At 38.2% G+C, this 18,965-nt stretch overlaps 1 protein-coding gene across 13 annotated transcripts in view; it reads left to right on the forward strand.

Annotated features, from left to right (window-relative positions):
- Window positions 1-18,965, forward strand: part of cacna1c (calcium channel, voltage-dependent, L type, alpha 1C subunit) — a 102,110-nt gene that overhangs the window by 62,394 nt on the left and 20,751 nt on the right. For 5 of the 13 annotated variants that reach the window (XM_057323830.1, XM_057323829.1, XM_057323836.1 and 2 more), the window contains exons 4-21: window positions 3,950-4,089; window positions 4,359-4,495; window positions 4,777-4,938; window positions 5,027-5,229; window positions 6,625-6,728; window positions 7,569-7,741; window positions 11,569-11,659; window positions 13,048-13,074; window positions 13,491-13,651; window positions 14,535-14,760; window positions 14,838-15,039; window positions 15,127-15,247; window positions 15,863-15,977; window positions 16,219-16,339; window positions 16,749-16,818; window positions 17,607-17,998; window positions 18,090-18,149; window positions 18,258-18,364. In XM_057323830.1, coding sequence (XP_057179813.1) covers window positions 3,950-4,089; window positions 4,359-4,495; window positions 4,777-4,938; window positions 5,027-5,229; window positions 6,625-6,728; window positions 7,569-7,741; window positions 11,569-11,659; window positions 13,048-13,074; window positions 13,491-13,651; window positions 14,535-14,760; window positions 14,838-15,039; window positions 15,127-15,247; window positions 15,863-15,977; window positions 16,219-16,339; window positions 16,749-16,818; window positions 17,607-17,998; window positions 18,090-18,149; window positions 18,258-18,364 — 2,612 coding nt within the window. Of the gene's footprint in view, window positions 1-3,949; window positions 4,090-4,358; window positions 4,496-4,776; window positions 4,939-5,026; window positions 5,230-6,624; window positions 6,729-6,986; window positions 7,091-7,568; window positions 7,742-11,568; window positions 11,660-13,047; window positions 13,075-13,490; window positions 13,652-14,534; window positions 14,761-14,837; window positions 15,040-15,126; window positions 15,248-15,862; window positions 15,978-16,218; window positions 16,340-16,748; window positions 16,819-17,606; window positions 17,999-18,089; window positions 18,150-18,257; window positions 18,365-18,965 lie in introns of all 13 variants that reach the window. The other 8 variants (XM_057323837.1, XM_057323838.1, XM_057323842.1 and 5 more) reach the window with 4 other exon arrangements.

An 18,965-nucleotide genomic window follows, 5' to 3' on the forward strand; every position in this document is an offset into this window, starting at 1 on the left:
TTATTTTTCATCCGTCATCTACATCTGATTAATTAGAATAATAACAGAACGTCCTTCTGCATTCAAACAACCGCATGATTTAAGAATCATTCATACTCGAGAACAAACTTAAAGACAGTTTACGCATTAAAATATAATACTTGGGCTGCTTGATGCTCGCCTTGGAGAACAGAAGTAAATAATAGGTTTGAAGTCGTGTCTGATCTATGATTATCCTGTACTTTGATACGAGTGTGTGTGTGTGTCCAGGGCAGAACAGAGAGTCAGCAGGTCTTGGATCAGAGGCACAGATGCTTGTGTGTGTGTTTCTGTCGCTGTGCCAGCCGGTTCAAAGAAAAACCAACACATCTAGTCTTCTAAGGGTCTTAATAATACATTCTCTCACACAAATATCTTGCACTACTCCAGGCTTAAATTGACCTTTTTAAAGGTGCTATCGCTGCAATTATGGGCATGAGTGAGTAGCCCTGTTAATCTTTCTCTCGCTTATACACGGTCTCTCTCTCTCTCTCTCTCTCTCTCGCTCTCTCTCTCGCTCTCTCTCTCTCTCTCTCTCTCTCTCTCTCTCAAGTCTTGTTGAATGGAGTTTTAACATGTAATTATGATTAAGTCTGAAAGGACACATCACATAAACCAAACCACACATAACTCTTAATCTTAGCTGACCTTAAAGATTACTATTAAAGAAAAGAACTGGTTGTAAAGTGAGTGACATGTCTATATGGGGCGATACAGATGTACTCGATGCATTTAAGGCGGCTACTGCTAAATAACTGGATCTGTGTGATTTTTGGACTTTTGGGGAATGATTTTATACATTTTTATTTGTTTTAACTTCTTTTAGCAGGGAACAATCATAATCAAATAAATCATCATGTTGTCTTCATGACTTTCTTCCACTCTTTTTTTCTGACACTTCAGCACTTTCTTTTTTTTCTGCTATGCCTTTAAGTGTTTATACTGTACATGGCTCCAGGATTAGCTGTTCCTGCAACTGTTTAGGAACAGCAGTAACCTGCTTCTACTGGGCCACGTTTGCCATTGTTGACATGTAAATGTGACTTGTATGTTATCTCGCTGTATGCTACTTGCAGCTTAGTATTGATAAGTCTTTTTGGACAGTAGTTCACCACAAACCACCTCATTTTTTTTAGCCCCGTTTGTAAATACTCGTATGAAAAAAAAGATTTTTCCACCTGTGTTGGAACGTGTATAAATCTGCCCCACAGAACCTTACTGGTCCAAGTCCAGGTACTGTACATAGGTGTGGCCCATGAATTTCATATTTAGAATTCCCTGTCAAACCCACAGCCTTGAGCTGGGGACAGTCCTTGCAAATGAAGTCCCTTTTTTAGATGACCCGCTAAATCTGTATCGCAGACCGAGCCATGGGAATATTTCCATCTCTCTCAGAGCTCATGGCCGAGGCTCTTATTTTGTTCCGTAAACCCAAATGGCTCTCGGGGGATCAGGCTAAGAGCAACTCCCACGACCTCTGACCTCACGCCACATCCCCACACACAGCTAATCAGGGGAAAGGGGCGGAGCCAAGCTGGACAGTGTCTGTTCTATTGAGCCATGCGTTTGTCAACTAATAACAGTTTTTTATAGTGACACATATGTCTTCCTTAAGGGTGCGCTTTCCAGTGTAGAAAATAAAATTGTTTTGACTGCAGTAGATTTAGTATTTTTTGTCATATTGGAGAAATGGGTTTACCTTAGAAAACTATTTTATTTAGCATTTTGTTTTATTTGAAATATAAAAAATGAGCCTCAGATCAAATAGAAATATGCTTCTTTAAAGCAATTTTTGCGATTATTTTTTGTTTTGTTTAGTTTTAATTTAAAAGTGTGCCTCAGATAGAGATCAAATGTACTGCTTTAGTCTTGAAAACAATTTTGCCCAGTATTTACAAACAATGGTGATGGGTTCATCCCATTCTGGCTATCGCATGAAAACACATAGGGAAATTATTATTAAGGTTCCTGACACGTAGGATAAACATGAAATGGCTAATGGCTCTTACTGTACCACTTATTCAGCCACAATGCAGAACAATTGTATAATAGAGGACGAGTCATCAAAATGAATCTATGTTTTACTCTAGTTTATATTTTGTATTATGTTTTATGATATTTGTCTGAATGTGATTGTTAGACTGTTTCCGTGTATGTGTGTGTATGTGAATTGTGCCGGTGTTGATTATGCTGATGACCGAGTGCTCTTGTCAGTAATTGAGCTTAATTAATTTAAGAGCCTTGGATTGATTCCAGATCTCAGAGTTTTGTCTACAGTAAAGGAGTTGATAACAGCTTCAACATCATTTAACCCTGATTTGAGAGGGAATTTATAATGCAATCTCACATAAACTTGTTGTTTCTGTCATGTACAACTTGCCTTCTACATGGAGCAAACCCACATTTCTTTTGCTGTATTCTTATGCAGCTTTATACCAGACCTAGACCTTGTCCAAAATGATAATATTTAAAATAAAATTGGTTCATACGACCACCAGCACACACTTTTGCAATAACAACAAAAAAAACACAGTTGTACTGTAGTGCCAGTGGTTGTTGATCTGAAAGGTTTTGTTTCTAAAGGGCAATCCATGAACATCACAATTATACCTTAAGCAAAAAACAACCCCTGGTAACTCCAGGCAGGTAGATTGACCTTGAACTGTGTTTTACAAGTAGCTTTGGATTAAAATATCAGCTAATCAATTGTTTTGCGCCCGTACCAACCTGCCTCCAGTCAAACAGATCGAATTTATTTCATTTGCATATTGTGACAAACTTAGTAGACTGGACTCGATCCTTCATTTAACTTAATTCACCTCATTTGCGTAAGAATGTGTTATTTAGGACTAAAATAACACCGACATGACTAATGCAGTTTTAAATAGACTGTGAGCAACGTTTGTCTCTGTGTAAAGGTGTTTCTGTGAGCGTCTTTCTCTGATTGGAATAACACATCTCTTGGCTTCTCTGTTGCTTTTCAGTGGATTCTGAATCATCTTCATGAGTTTTAGATGACAAGTACTTATTCACAGGCCTCTGTTAAATATCCTTTTCTGAAGGGAAATTAAAAGCAATTTTTTTTGAGTGTGCATATGATAATAATATTGTAAATAAGGCAGCACCTGTTTAAAAGTTTGCCTTTAAGGAAAAGTTCATCCAAAATTATTTTACTATACACTCGAGTTGTTCCAAATCTGTATACATTTCTTTGTTCTAATGAACACTGAGAAAGATATTTGGAAGAATGCTTTTAACCAAACAATTCTTGGGCACCATTGAGTACCATAGTAGGAAAATTTTCTTTAAAAACATTTGTTCTGTTGAACACAAAAGAAGATCTTTTGAAGAATGAAGGAAAGAAAACATTTCTGGGGCACTTATGACTCCCATTAAAATTTTTCGTACTATGGTAGTCAATGGTGGCCAAGAACTGTTTGGTTACAAGCCTTCTTCCAAATATCTTTCTCTGTGTTCATCGGAACAAAAAAAATGTATACAGATTTGGAACAACTCGAGGGTGAGTAAATGATGCCAGAATTGTTTTTATTTTTGGGTGAACTGTCCCTTTAAGAGACACAATGGTTATAAACTATCTTACCTTTTCTTCGATGATCGATGTCTGTGTTTTCATCCTATAGCAGAAATATTGTACGGCAGTCAGCAGACTTGAAACTCATCTGGCATTTACAGATGTGGTGTTTCTGCTCTGTAATCCGCTTGAGCACAGCGTTCCACGTTCCGTGTGTTTGTGCGTGCGATATCGGTTCTGTTCCGATAGGCCTGATCTGTAATAAAATGTCATTCAGACAAAGTGATTTTGTGATGCGGGATAAGTGCGCCATTGAGAAAAAACTCATTTGCGTTTAAGATATTACGACTGATGCAATTTGAGAAGTAATATCTTTTTCTCTCGGTTTTGTCTTTCTAGGAACGGGTGGAGTATCTCTTTCTCATTATTTTTACGGTGGAAGCATTCCTGAAAGTGTTTGCGTACGGGCTGCTGTGTCACCCTAACGCATACCTGCGGAATGGCTGGAACCTGTTGGATTTCATTATCGTGGTGGTGGGGTGAGTGCAGCCTTCCGGTGTAACCCAGGACCGTTTGACTACAATGCTATTATTGCTTTGTTTTTAATGTACATCGGTGTTCTCTGATATGTGTTTTAAATGATAGAATTATAGGAATATAGAAATTGTATTACTTGTGGAATAGATGAAGAGTTAATTACCTGAAGCTGTTTTATTCATCTGAAATGTAAACACTATTATGAGGAATGTGTCAAAATGTATAAGGTTACCAATCTCTCTCTCTCTCTTTGTTTCTCTCTTTCTCTCAGGCTCTTCAGTGCAATATTAGAGCAGGCCACTAAAGATGGTGGGACTTCAATAGGAGGCAAAGCTGCAGGTTTTGATGTAAAAGCTTTGCGAGCCTTTAGAGTGTTGAGACCTCTGAGACTCGTGTCTGGAGTACCTAGTAAGTACATACGCACATTCACGTCTGAGGATTGTTGAATAAGTCATCCATGAGTCATGGCTGAAAAAAACGGAGAGAAAGAGGAAAATTCCTTTCAGATTCTCACTGATTACCAGTAATCGCAGACTATTAACTTCTGCACCAATAGCATCACTAAACAAAATTGCAAAGTGATGACTGTTTATATATGACACAATAATTTAGTTTTAGTAAATGCACTTGTGTTGAAATAGAAATCTGAATGTGGTACATTTGTGACGTGAGATTTGGTTTGACTGCAGGTTTACAGGTGGTGCTGAACTCCATCATTAAAGCCATGGTTCCCCTCCTGCACATCGCTTTGCTAGTTCTGTTTGTCATCATCATCTACGCCATCATCGGACTCGAGCTCTTCATGGGCAAGATGCACAGAACCTGCTTCTTCTTCAGAGATGGACACAAAGGTTGAGACTTTATCTGCATTGTTTGGTTTTCCATTGTCGTTGTATTTAATTTGCTGACGATGTAGACTAAAGGGCTGGTTTCATTTAGGTTCTCTATCTGAGGAGAAGCCGGCCCCATGCGCTCCCAGCTCCGCCCATGGACGACACTGCTCGCCGCCCAATATAACACAATGCATGATGGGGTGGGAGGGGCCTAATGATGGAATCACGAACTTTGATAACTTTGCATTTGCCATGCTGACTGTGTTTCAATGCATCACAATGGAGGGCTGGACTGATGTCCTGTACTGGGTGAGTCTGCTCCAGTAATGGCATACATGCACACAGCAGAACTGAAAAACATGGAAGTCTGTTAAAATGATAGAGAGACATGTCAATGATGAAGAATATCCCCATGTCAAAAAATGTATTGGTATGAAAATTTATTTTAGAATTTAGAAATAAGAGACGTCATATTAAACGATTTCTTTTTAGATTCTTAAACGAAATATATTTTAGAACATAACGTTTACAACCGAGTTTACAACATGATCCCCTATAAGACATCAAAAATTTCAATTTTCCAATAGCAAGACATTATTATAAGACATAAATTCAAAATTGAATTTCATACTTAGTATTTTTCTTATGTGTTCCAGTAAAATCTCTTGTTGTCTTTTGAAAAGTCTTGTCAAGTGAGTTTATGCTTAAAATAAGCTAAATATCTGCCAATGCAGTACGAAAAATAAACTTGATTCAAGTTCATTCATTTTACACCATATGTTTGCTTTTTTAAGCATAAACTAAAGTAATGTTAAAGTAATATTTGCAATGTTGTTTTTTTAAGAAAAAAAACAAGACTTTGATTTTGCTTCTCAAGTAAATTGTTCTTGATTTAAGATTTTTCTTAGTTATTTGTACCAAAAACAAGACAAGTAAAGAAACCCTTTTTTTGTAGTGTAGAACTCTGAGAATCAAACGATAACAAATATATCAGTAATTCCAGTATTTATTTATTGATCCGAATACATTTTGAATTATGACTTTATTATTATTATTTATTTTTCCAAATTCTGAATGTCTAGCAGAAATTCCTTTGAGATCATTTGACAAGAAATGTGTGTGTAGAGGATTGTCCTTATAAATATTGTGAACCATGCTGACAACCGACTTGTAAATCAAGGCTTGTAAATCAGCTGAATCCTGTTTTGCTCTTTTATATGTCTTATGTCAACATGTTTTAGTTCAAAGTTAGGTTTAGAGGTTTAGAATATAGTTTCTGAGGGTTGTGTGTGTGTGTGTGTGTGTGTGTGTGTGTGTGTGTGTGTGTGTGTGTGTGTGTGTGTGTGTGTGTGTGTGTGTGTGTGTGTGTGTGTGTTTGTTTGTTTGTGTGAGAGAGAGTGATTTATATCACTGCTTAGCTCTACACTCCATCTTTACGGTATCCTCGTCCCCTACACTCTTCCAGACACTTGTAGTGATTGATGGCTTTCCTGATGTCACCTCCTAATGCAGTCAAAAAGACTCGCCTGAGAGTCTCTCTCTCTCTCTCTGTTGAAGATGCTCTACGCTTGATAGGTTTGCTTGATGCTCTGAGTTTCTGAGGGACAAGCATGTGCTGTTCACTGCACTCGACTTTTTCATGGTTTTCCCTCTCTTCTCCACCTTGTCTTTTTTCTTTTTCTAACTGTTCCTTCCTCATCTCAGATGCAGGACGCCATGGGTTATGAGCTTCCGTGGGTTTATTTTGTCAGTCTGGTCATCTTTGGATCCTTTTTCGTTCTAAATCTGGTTCTGGGTGTGTTGAGCGGGTAAGCATCATGTTCCGAACGCCTGTGCGTGTGTGTTTTCTGTGTACAAAACAATCAGACTGAACTTGGATTGAACCATCAAACGCTTTTCTTCTCGAGTCGGCGAGATAGAGAAAGACGGAGAACCCGAGAGAGAAACCCAGAGAGGGTTTGTTGTAGCGTTAGACACATACTAATCATTCATTCATCCCTCTTCAACTCTATATACCCCCCTCATCCATCTCTCCCCACACTCCTCCCCTCCTCCTCCATTCCCAGGTGAATGATGCTATAGGGAATTCCTGGCCGTGGCTTTATTTTGTCACTTTAATCATCATTGGCTCCTTTTTTGTTCTTAATTTGGTTCTTGGGGTTTTAAGCGGGTAAGGGACTCTCCATTTCTCTCTCTCTTTCTCTCTCTCTCTCTCTCTCTCTGTCTCTCTCTCAGTCTTGATGTGCATTGGAAAGGAGTAGTCTATCTAAAAAGCAAACGTCTGTCGATATTTAATCATCCTCATGTTATTCCAAGGCTTTTTTGACTCTGCTTTTTTCTGTACAACTGTATATCAAAGGCTAGTGTCTATCAAAGATATAGCTTATTTAGAAATTAAATAGTTCTCTCATTTACGTATTAAAGGGAGAAATCTCTCTCATTCTTTTACTTTCTCTGTAAAATGAGTTTCTTATTCTTAATCTGATTGGTAGTGTAATTTGTGTTTGTCGTGGCCTACTATGATTTTAGTTCAAATGTTTTCAAGTGCATAAATCGTCTTTGATTGATTTCATGATGTAGTCTATATACTGTACTTTACTGTACTTTCATTTTTAGATGGGTATTTAAAGAAAGTCTCTATTTCTCAGAGAGTTCTCCAAAGAGCGAGAGAAGGCCAAAGCTCGTGGTGACTTCCAGAAACTCCGAGAGAAACAGCAGCTGGAGGAGGATCTGAAGGGTTACCTTGACTGGATCACACAGGCAGAGGACATCGACCCTGAGAATGACGACGAGGGACTGGATGACGACAAGCCTAGAAATCGTGAGTACGAGCATGTCTGTCTGTCTGTCTGTCTGTCTGTTACTGTGAGGATATTTGTGCGTGAGAGACAGGCGTTGCGAATTCCATCAGCTTTTGTACACTTATTGTAAAAAAAAAAAACATTCAACGCAGTTGTAGGATTGCAGAAAATTCTCATGATGTTTCAGTAAATAGATTAATCTAATGAAGTTTATAAATAATAAAAAAAGGTTTGTTCCTAATTCTTAATTATCTGACAAAAGATAATAAAATTCTATAAAATTTGAGTTTCTTTGTATGAAGGAACATACAGTATTTGCCAAAAGTTTGGATTTGAGCATATTCATTGTGGTTATGGGAACGGTTTCTCTCATGCTTTTGAGAATAAACGGCAACTTTAAATATTGATGGTGCAAAATGCTGATGGTTCAAATCTCTTTTGCATCATACATACAGCCGCGAAAAAATCAGAGACCATTTCAAGCTTATTTTCAGTATTTCAGAATGTACTATTTATAAGTATGTGTATTGTTAAAATGATCATTTTTGTTTCATTCTGTGAACTACCAACAATTTTTCTTCCAAATTTCAAATAAACATATTGTTTCGATTGCATTTATTTGCAAAAAACTGGAGAAACGGGTCAAATGACAGAAACGATGCTCCGTATTTTTTAGACCTCAAATACCGCAAATGAAACAAGTTTACATTCACTTTTAAGCAATACAACAGAAATATTTGCACTTGGATTTAGGAAACATTCAAAAACTATTGTTTTATATGATAACATCGATTTGTATCACAGTTTTTTTGTGTCTTGTCATGCTGTCAGTCTTTCACATTGATGTTTGTTGACTTTGTCACTCCTGAGGTTTGATTTTGTTGAAATTAAACAGACACTGGACTGGAATGGCCTGAATACTGTACATCTAGAAATGCTGATTAAATGAAAATTTGGGATGGTCTCTTAATTTTTTACACGGCTGTATTTGTGAGGAAAAAAAATTAGCCTGTTTGATGGCACATACATCTCTATATTGATTATACTCATATTTTAACATTTACATATTTTACTTAGTTTGTATTTTACTGAGTTTTGATTGATAGACCGATGGAGCAGGGGAGTTAGGGACGTGTTTGTATAGTACGTGACTAGGTTTTACCATTAATATAGGGGCTACATTTCAGACAATGTTCTTGTAAAAAGCAAAAGTCAAAATGTTCTTGGACTGAAGGTTTAGTGGAGATCTAAATAATGTCTCGAATTGTATTTTATAATGCCAAATATAAAGTTTGGTTTATTTTTAGGTTAGCTTATTCAACAGTACCAAGTTGTTTATGTTAAGAATAATAAATAGTGGTTGTGGGGAAGTCCCCAATGCATATATATATATATATATATTGTATATTTAAGCTTGTGTTTGTTTGTTTATTTATTGTACTTATTTTGGACTTTTCCCTTTCGGAGCCTGAGATTGTGAATTCTCACTCCAGTTTTTTAATGGAGATCAGATAGGAGCATGTATGCAGCTTCAACCGTAAATCACTTACTGATGCACACCTAGTGGTAGAAAACAGAACTGCGCCCAGCAACGAAACATTTACTGTTATTTACAGTTTTAATAGTTATAGATATGAGCAAAGCAAAGGAATATACTCACAGTAATTCTACAAGTGTATGTGCAGACCATACCCACGACATGTCTGTTTGCTTGTGTTTTGTCTTGTGTTGGATGTTACCGCCTCAGTCAGTAACGAATGGGTAGAGAGAGAGAGAGAGAGAGAGACAGTGGCGTCTCAATCCTTTTCTTGGTTCTTTGTGTGTACGTGTAAGTGTCTGTCTGTCCATGACTGTTTTAGTCTTGCTCTGTTGTTTCCAGGAAAGACTCACCGTTTACAGTACATCCGTGGGGCGGTGAAGAAAAAAGCGGCTCTGCTTCGTAAGGCGTGTGCGTCTCCATAGCAACCACGGTTTACTTTTAAGTGTGCATGGCAAAAGTGCATCAGGCACTCTTGAACCTATTACACTGACCCCCTCGGCCCACCCTCCGATCCCTCTATCAGGGCATTAGGGGTACGGCAGGGTGATGGGTAGCACTAGAATACCATGACGGGCATGAAAATCTGTGTTTTGAAATTTGAACTCATTGCTCTGTTTGGGTTGTAGGAGACTTGTCTGTTTGAAATATCTGGACTTGTAGCATGTCGTTTTAGTTTTTTTCTCCAGGTATTTTAATCAGAGTGCGAATTTATTGTGTTAAATTTCAAAAACACATCAGTCTTGTGTAGTGACGCGAGCTGCATGTGATGTCCAGACAGAAACAGTTCTGCTGTGCGCACCATGTTTAGATGGTGATTCTGAGACTCTGAGGTTCTGATTTCTCTCTGACAGCTATTATAAGATGTTTATAGAAGTGTTATTGCAAAGGATCGTGGGCATTTTTCTCTTGACACTGATGCATGTGGCTTTTTGTCTGTGCTTGGATCTGTTTACAGAGAAGTTGGGTTTTGGAAAAAATATGTGTAAAACAAAACAAAAAACGTTTGTCTTCAATTTGTTCATTTTCCAAAAATACATGTGGTTGTGCAATGCATGCAGATGATGTAACGTCACTGTTTGACATTTGTAATCCTCTCTTAGAATATCCGATCAACTGTAATCCCATAATCCCATTTCCAGGGGTGGTGTAGTCTGGATAATGATGTGAATTTGTTCATGATTGACAGAACTAAGAAAGAGAATTAGGGATCAAGGTCGGAGCAAATGAGAATGCAGCATGGAATTCAGAGACCCCTGCTTGACCCCGCCCCATGCATGTTTATAGGCTGAAATCCCAGGCCTGCATGTTGATTGGTAGATTTAGATTTGAGTTTAAAACCGTTTTTTATCATGGCATATATGGAGGGGTAAGTTCCTTTGTATTTATTTCCAGAGTCTGTGCTCGGAACAACACATCCACATATTATTGACAGTTTAACATTAAGTGCAGGTATGTTTGAGCGGGACCCCCAGGATGTATGCGGTCTTTGCTTGTGTGTATACAGTTCTACCGTAAATAAATAAATACCATGTGACATCACTCTGGAGGTGCAGGACAGTCATGCCATTATCCAATCAGCATTGTCATGACATCGCAAGAATGTGCACATACCAAGACCTTCATTACCCAACTACCCTGAGTTTGATAAACTTGGACATAATAAAAAGGACATAAGTACAAATACAAGAATCTTCCAAATACAAATGAAAGGTGGTATGACATCTACAGTGATATTGAGAATGTACACCATTTTGCAAGATGTAAACAACACTGGTCCAGAATGACTTCCTGTTTTTTCTTTAATATCAATAATTAAGTCTTAAAGACGTTTGTCTAACATTTGATTCAGTTGTAAATGTTCTGTTGGTTGTAATTTGTTCTAATGTTTGTGTATTGTTAAAAATAACTGAAAAAGTGCTTCTGCACCAGTGTTGTTTACGTCTTGCAAAACAACTTATGTAAAGTATTTCCTTTTTATTGTTGTTTACAAGAATACGTTTTTCTGTCAGAATACACAGTTTCTTTTAAATGAGTATAAATGACAATTGATGGCTGCAGCCGGATGGTGCGAACTGCCCAGTGCTAGTTAGCTAAACCTTGACTGTTTGGGTTTAACACCTATGAAACCTATACTGTGTATGGATATGTCAATGTAAGAGTTCCTTTACAGGTCGACCCAGTGTGTTAGCAGGGATTTGGAGTAGACTTGCTGAAAACCAGCCTTTGATGGGTTCTGAGCAGAAGATGAGTATTATCTCAACTGGCAATTCATCTCTCTTCCCTCCTTCCTCTCTGTCTCTCTCGCAGTGAGTATGCCGGCCAGTGAAAATGAGTCTGTGAACACTGATAATGCTCCAGCCGGAGATATGGAGGGAGAAACCTGTTGCACCCGCATGGCGTAAGTCTCTGCATCATCACCTTCTTTCCTGTTCTTGTGTTTCCTTCTTTTTCCCCCTTTTTCTACATGTTGAATTAACTTCAGACATAGGTTTTTTAACATTTGTTATAATTTAGTTTTGATTATAGGATCTATTGTCAGACATTTACAGAAAGATCTCAGATAGCATCTTCTAAGGCCTAAGTCAATGCTTACTACAGTAGTATGCACGGTCAAAAGGGCCCAATGAGCGTCTTTTCTCGCTCCCGTGATCTTCAATGTTGTTCTTTCACTGTGCGCTGTGTTGTCTGCCAAATATTTTTGTCTGCTGTCTGCTGCTGTCAGTTAAATTGTAAGTCTGAAAGAACATATCAGACAAGAAGAAACTGTAAATCTATCTATCTATCTATCTATCTATCTATCTATCTATCTATCTATCTATCTATCTATCTATCTATCTATCTATCTATCTATCATCTATCATCTATCATCTATCATCTATCTATCTATCTATCTATCTATCTATCTATCTATCTATCTATCTATCTATCTATCTACCTACCTACCTACCTACCTACCTACCTACCTACCTACCTACCTATCTATCTCTCTCTCTCTCCCCCCTGTCCTGTCTATCTAGCTGTCCTGTCTATCTAGCTGTTCTGTCTATCTGTCTGTCTGTCCGTCTGTCTGTCTCTCTCTCTCTCTCTCTCTCTCTCTCCCCTGTCCTGTCTATCTAGCTGTCCTGTCTGTCTAGCTGTCCTGTCTATCTAGCTGTCCTGTCTGTCTAGCTGTCCTGTCTGTCTAGCTTTCCTGTCTGTCTAGCTGTCCTGTCTATCTAGCTGTCCTGTCTGTCTAGCTGTCCTGTCTGTCTAGCTGTCCTGTCTGTCTAGCTGTCCTGTCTGTCTAGCTGTCCTGTCTATCTAGCTGTCCTGTCTGTCTAGCTGTCCTGTCTATCTAGCTGTCCTGTCTGTCTAGCTGTCCTGTCTATCTAGCTGTCCTGTCTATCTAGCTGTTCTGTCTGTCTGTCTGTCTGTCTGTCTGTCTGTCTGTCTGTCTGTCTCTCTCTCTCTCTCTCTCTCTCTCTCTCGCTATCTAGTTCTATCTGTCTCTCTATCTGTCTCTCTATCTGTCTCTCTGTCTGTCTCTCTGTCTGTCTATCTCTCTATATCTATCTGTATCTATCTATCTCTCTATCTGTTCATCTCTCCATCTCTCCTCTATCTAATGGTTGGCACTCAGTTGCTCCCGCTCATCTTTCGTTCCTTGCGAGGACGCTGTAACACACTGATGATGTATGAGCGGGGTCACCTGTCTGCCACCCCAGTTCTGCTGTCTCTGTGGAAACGCTGTCCTTCATGATGTCGTGTCTGTTCTGTATGTATAATACATTCTGTTTTCCATTCCAGAAATAGGATCTCCAAATCCAAATTCAGGTTAGTACATTACATGCCGTCTGAAGGCGAGCGTGCCTTCATTATTGCTCCTCATACTGTATATGTGTGTGTTTGCGTGTTTGTGGTGCTCTCGTTGTATTTCGATGCCAGTGTTGTGTTTTGATCATCACGGTTGCCCTCTAACACATGAACAGGTTCAGATTGCTTTTGTTATTCAGATGAGATTTGTTTGCTACAGATCTACAGTGGCAGAAGATTTTGATGCAGGATCGTTTCTGTACCTGCCATTAAAACACATTTAGGAATATAAATAGTGTTATGATTGCAGAAATCACAATTATGGGATACTAAAAAAAGAGTTTATCTCTGCTTTGCAAGAATGGCCACATCTAATCCTACATTAATAAAGGAATGCCTTATATCCTTTCGCTCTCTCTGTCTCTGTATCTTTGTAGTCGTTATTCTCGACGGTGGAATCGGTTGTGTCGCCGCAAGTGTCGCGCAGCCGTGAAGTCGAACATGTTTTACTGGCTGGTCATTTTCCTGGTATTTCTGAACACGCTAACCATTGCCTCTGAGCACCACCAGCAACCAGAGTGGCTCACCAATGTACAAGGTACAGTGCATTACTGTAGACATTAAACTAAACAGTCCTACATAACTCTAGCTGTTTAAATAAACACCACTTAACTGCACCTATATAAAGAAATGGCACTACAGTACGTGAGGAATTTAAAAATGTAAGACTTTAATACCGTAGCGGTTTAAATATACAACACTTTATTACTTGAGCTGTTTAAATATGCAACCGTTTTAAGATGCTGTGTGTGATTTTTGTGCCTCTAGTGGCACCAAACAGAAATGCAGAAGGTTTTTCAAACTTATTCTGTCATTCATTATTAGACAAACAGGTGACCCATTCCAAATCAATGCCATTGGTAACGTTTTACCGATTTTTTACTCAGTTTGTTTTTACCTATAGAGGGTTTCAGCGGCAACAACATAAACAATCGTTATGTGGACCAAACTTAACCTTCAGTAGACCTCCGCAAAAAATCAAAAACTCTTTTTAAATTAAATTTACTACAATTATTATACAGTAAAATATAAAGTAATATTAATATAAATTAAATTAAATAGTTATATTATAACCAAACTCAGCCTGGAAGTTAACTTCGGGCCAGGCGCGTTCGTCCGATGAAACCTATCAAATGACATGCAAATGTTTGTAATAAAATTTGATTAAATGAAAAAGAACAGCACATATGTGATGAATAGGTCTATACACCGAGAATTGTATTTCTAAAGCTAAAATATGATTTGAACAAGTTTACAGTGCAGAAGAACTACATCAATAAAATACAAAACTTTAGTATTTATTTTTAATTAAGTAAATTTAGTAATTTAGTAATATTTTACATAACCTCGTGATTTTTAGATTGAGGTTTTTCCTTTTTTCATCAGTTTTTGTTAGTCAATGGTTGTATATGTGTTTACAGATATTGCCAATAAGGTACTGCTGGCTCTCTTCACCGGTGAGATGCTGCTGAAGACGTACAGCCTGGGCTTACAGGCATATTTCGTCTCTCTTTTCAACCGCTTCGACAGTTTTGTGGTGTGCGGTGGGATTCTGGAGACCATTCTGGTAGAAACGAAGATCATGTCACCCCTCGGCATCTCAGTGCTGCGCTGCGTACGCCTGCTTCGCATATTCAAGATCACCAGGTGCATGTCAGAAACACACGGCTCACGTTAAGCGTGCATGCTGGACTACTGTATTAACACTGACTGTCCTCTTTCAGGTACTGGAACTCTCTCAGTAATCTAGTGGCGTCTCTGCTGAACTCGGTGCGCTCGATCGCCTCCCTGCTCCTGCTGCTCTTCCTGTTCATCATCATCTTCAGTCTGCTCGGCATGCAGCTCTTCGGCGGAAAGTTCAACTTTGACGAGACACGCCGCAGCACCTTCGATAACTTCCCCCAGTCTCTCCTAACCGTCTTTCAGGTTCTGCTGCAGTCACGTGAAATTTCCATAAATGTCTTTACACACCTGTTTGGTTGATGTTCATGTTTTTTAATGATGTGATGGTAGATTTTGACGGGAGAGGATTGGAACTCTGTGATGTATGATGGCATCATGGCGTACGGAGGACCGTCCTTCCCTGGAATGCTCGTCTGTATCTACTTCATCATCCTCTTCATCTGTGGAAACTGTATCCTTCACGGCAGGATGCCACTTAAAGGGATGCTCCTGTTTTGCACAACATAAACTGACACAAAACAGTTCATTTTGAAACTGATAGCTCTGTTCATGGATGCCGATTGGTCAATACGAATACACATCTGGCTACAAATATGATGCAAATCACCAGTGTATCGCTGTGCAAAGAATGTGTCTTCTAGGGGAAGAATTTGATCCAGGATGAGATGTCAATTTTTAATGCACAACTCAATGAGACTTTAATTTTTAATGAACAACTTTTAATTAAGTTGCTGAACAGCGGCTTTTAACAGACTATGGTCACCATATAGCGGATAAAATACAATAGTTAATTAAATACACTGCAAAACTGCTTGCAAAACACGACATGAACCAAACGTAAATTAGCGTAATGCAACATTAGACCAATCATTTACATTTCATTTGGCAAACCGTTCTATCAAACGATCCAAACAACACATTTTAACAGAACAGTACACATTCCCGATAAGCTTCAAAACCCGTTTTGTTCTGTTTGTTTGCACTGGTATTGCAGAGTTTAAAATCTTTCATTTCTTGAGTCTTCAAGTCGTCATGTTTCTAGCACCTGCTCCTGAACTCTAACCAGACATCCTCCTGAATGTCTTCTTGGCCATTGCCGTGGACAACCTGGCAGATGCCGAGAGTCTGACATCAGCACAGAAAGAGGAAGAGGAGGAGAAAGAGAGAAAGAAGCTGGCCAGGTTCAAATGAGTGCAATTCTTTACTATTGTCCTCAGGACCCATAAAATCTTCCTTTGATGATTTCCTGTGTGTAATGAGCTCATTAAAACAATATCAGTTATTACTCCATTAGGGTAACACTGAGAAAATATGAAGTATCATTTTACAGAAGCGCTTGGCTCTCCCAGAGGGCTGTAAATACAGACCGTAAAGCACCACATACACACATTTATTGTGCAATTTTTTGCCTTTGTCTCACAGGACGGCTAGTCCAGAGAAGCGTCAAAACTCGGCGAAACCTCCACTGGCGGATGAGAAGAAAGAGGAGAAGATTGAACTGAAATCCATCACCTCAGATGGAGAGACGCAGACTGCCACCAAGGTGACTAGCAAGAGGCCGCATACTATAAAACCGACTTTGACGATAATAGGAAGAGCTCTGTAGTGTGCAAGGCCTAGAGAAAATAAAACCATTATAAGAGACACTAATGTGCCATAAATACAAAGTTTATTATTAATAATAATAACAAAAACATTCCTTTTGCCAAGTCATGTAGTTCATATTCATGTTGGCAACTTGGCACATTGATACTAAATCAATTAATGTGCTATCACAGGTTTTTTTTAACCAATTTTACAACCAGAACTGTGTTTATTAATTAATAATCTTTTACTTAAATACTGTACATTAAGTTATGCAGACATTTATAAACTTGCACAGTTACTTTGTAATTTCTTCAATACATGTTTGTTGTCGTTTTGTTTTTTATTGTGTGTTTGCTTGATTTTAGATCAACATAGATGAGTACACAGGTGAAGAGAACGAGGAGAAGAATCCATATCCTGTGAACGATTTCCCAGGTGAGTCAAGAGCAAGTGTTTTAACTTTTTATAGAAAGATGAAGGAAACTACATAAGAGCCAAAATCTGTTCAATTCTGCTCAGGGAGCAATTAGCGTGAATCATTCTTCGGTTGAGCAAAGATTCCTTCTCTTGACTCTGCTGATTCACCAAACTTCACCACATATCTCGGTCCATTTGTATTATTCATGTTTGTTTATTTATTCACGCCCAAGACGCAAGCACGAAAATAAAGTACAGTACATTTTAGAAACGGACAGAAGTTCTGGGAAAGTACCAGAAGCCCATAGAGGCTTGTGCAAAGCTTGTTCCCATGAGTTAAAATGACATTTGATCATCAAGAACAAAGAACATTTTTTTTTAAACAAATAAATAACACGCTGTAAGAAATGTGCATGTTTGGAAGAATGCTGTATGAAGGTTAATTGAAAGTACATTACTCAAAACTGTCCCAGAAGACATTTTGTTTACATTTTATAGACACTTAAATTGAATCGTTGTTTTTGAAACGCGGCACACAATCTTGTTTGAAAAGTGACCTACTATATAAAGAAGTGGGCCATTCTACATTTCCGGAAAATATAGGATAGGTTTAAGCCCAGATACTAGCCCGGATAGCATAGGATGAAAGAAATAATGATGGGTTACAAAAGCAGAGGCTTAATTCTGAATTTACGTAAATCTTAAATTATTTTCTTAAAGTTGTAAAAAATATATTGTAAATGTCTTTGATATTCCTCATACGATGAAGCTAGTGTGGGATTCAGCTCGCTCTCATTTCTTTGCAGGAGAGGAGGAGGAGGAACCTGAGGTGCCAGTAGGACCACGTCCACGGCCGCTCTCAGACATTCAGCTGAAAGAGAAAGCCGTTCCCATGCCAGAGGCCAGAGCTTTCTTTATTTTCAGCCCCAGTAACAAGTATAAAAAACCCAAACACACCTTTATTTTTCACATCGGTGGATTACAATACGTAGTATGTACTCAACTCCATTTCACTCAGACCCCTTTTTCTCTCTCTCTCTCTCTCTCTCTCTCTCTCTCTCTTTGTAGGTTCAGGGTTTTGTGTCATAAGATTGTAAACCACAACGTTTTCACCAATTTAATCTTGTTTTTTATACTGCTGAGCAGTATTGCACTGGCAGCAGAAGATCCAGTGAAGAATGACTCATTCAGGAATCGGGTATACACAAACACACCGACACACACGTCGTGTTTGTAGCGCTGCTCTTCTAAGGCTTTACTAAGAGTCTCTCTCTATCTCTCTCTGGTAGATTTTAGGCTATGCAGATTATGTGTTTACAGGGATCTTCACCATAGAGATCATGTTAAAGGTACATTTACATTTTAAAGACGCACGCATCAGTTCAAACATCGCATGCTAATAATATCTTTCGTACTATAACCTTCTCACTATGTCATTTGTGTATGCTTGCTCTCAGATGACGGCGTACGGAGCGTTCGTACATAAGGGTTCATTTTGTCGGAATTATTTTAATATTCTGGATCTGGTGGTGGTCAGTGTGTCTCTGATCTCCTCTGGAATTCAGTGAGTACCTGCATCATTTCACAGCTACTAACAAACTGACCAATAGCAGTGCTTCTCATCACAAAAGTACCATGTCCGTCATATTGCCAATCCAATGACATTGTTTCATGACCAGCCAATCGGGTTGTTCTGAAACAATGACACTGACAAAATAACAGCCTTAGGTTAGCGGTATTCAATTTCCTCTCTGAGCCGGAGTGTGTGCAAAATGAATTATGTTCAAATTAAAATATGAAATTTTTATAACGCTTTTTTCATGGATACAAGCTCAAATTCGGGTTTAACATAAGAAAACGGTGTCTTTAAACTCAGGTCTGTAAACAATGTGGATGAACTTAATTTTAAGAAAAATACAATATGCAAACAAAAAAAAGTGGTATATATATTTTGTCATGTAGCTCCTTTTAGTCATATAAACTGTGACATGTAAAAAAACCTAATTTTATAATAAATAAATAAATAATAATAATAAGAAGAAAATGCAAAAGAATTATAAATAAAATGTCATTCATATACATACTAAATAAATACCACATAAAATTAATAAATAAATAGTGTAGTTCTTTTAACTCATTAAATATATAAAATGTAAATCATTTAA

Source organism: Triplophysa rosa, linkage group LG24 (genome assembly GCF_024868665.1).
Source record: "Triplophysa rosa linkage group LG24, Trosa_1v2, whole genome shotgun sequence".
In the NCBI taxonomy this organism is placed as follows: domain Eukaryota; kingdom Metazoa; phylum Chordata; class Actinopteri; order Cypriniformes; family Nemacheilidae; genus Triplophysa; species Triplophysa rosa.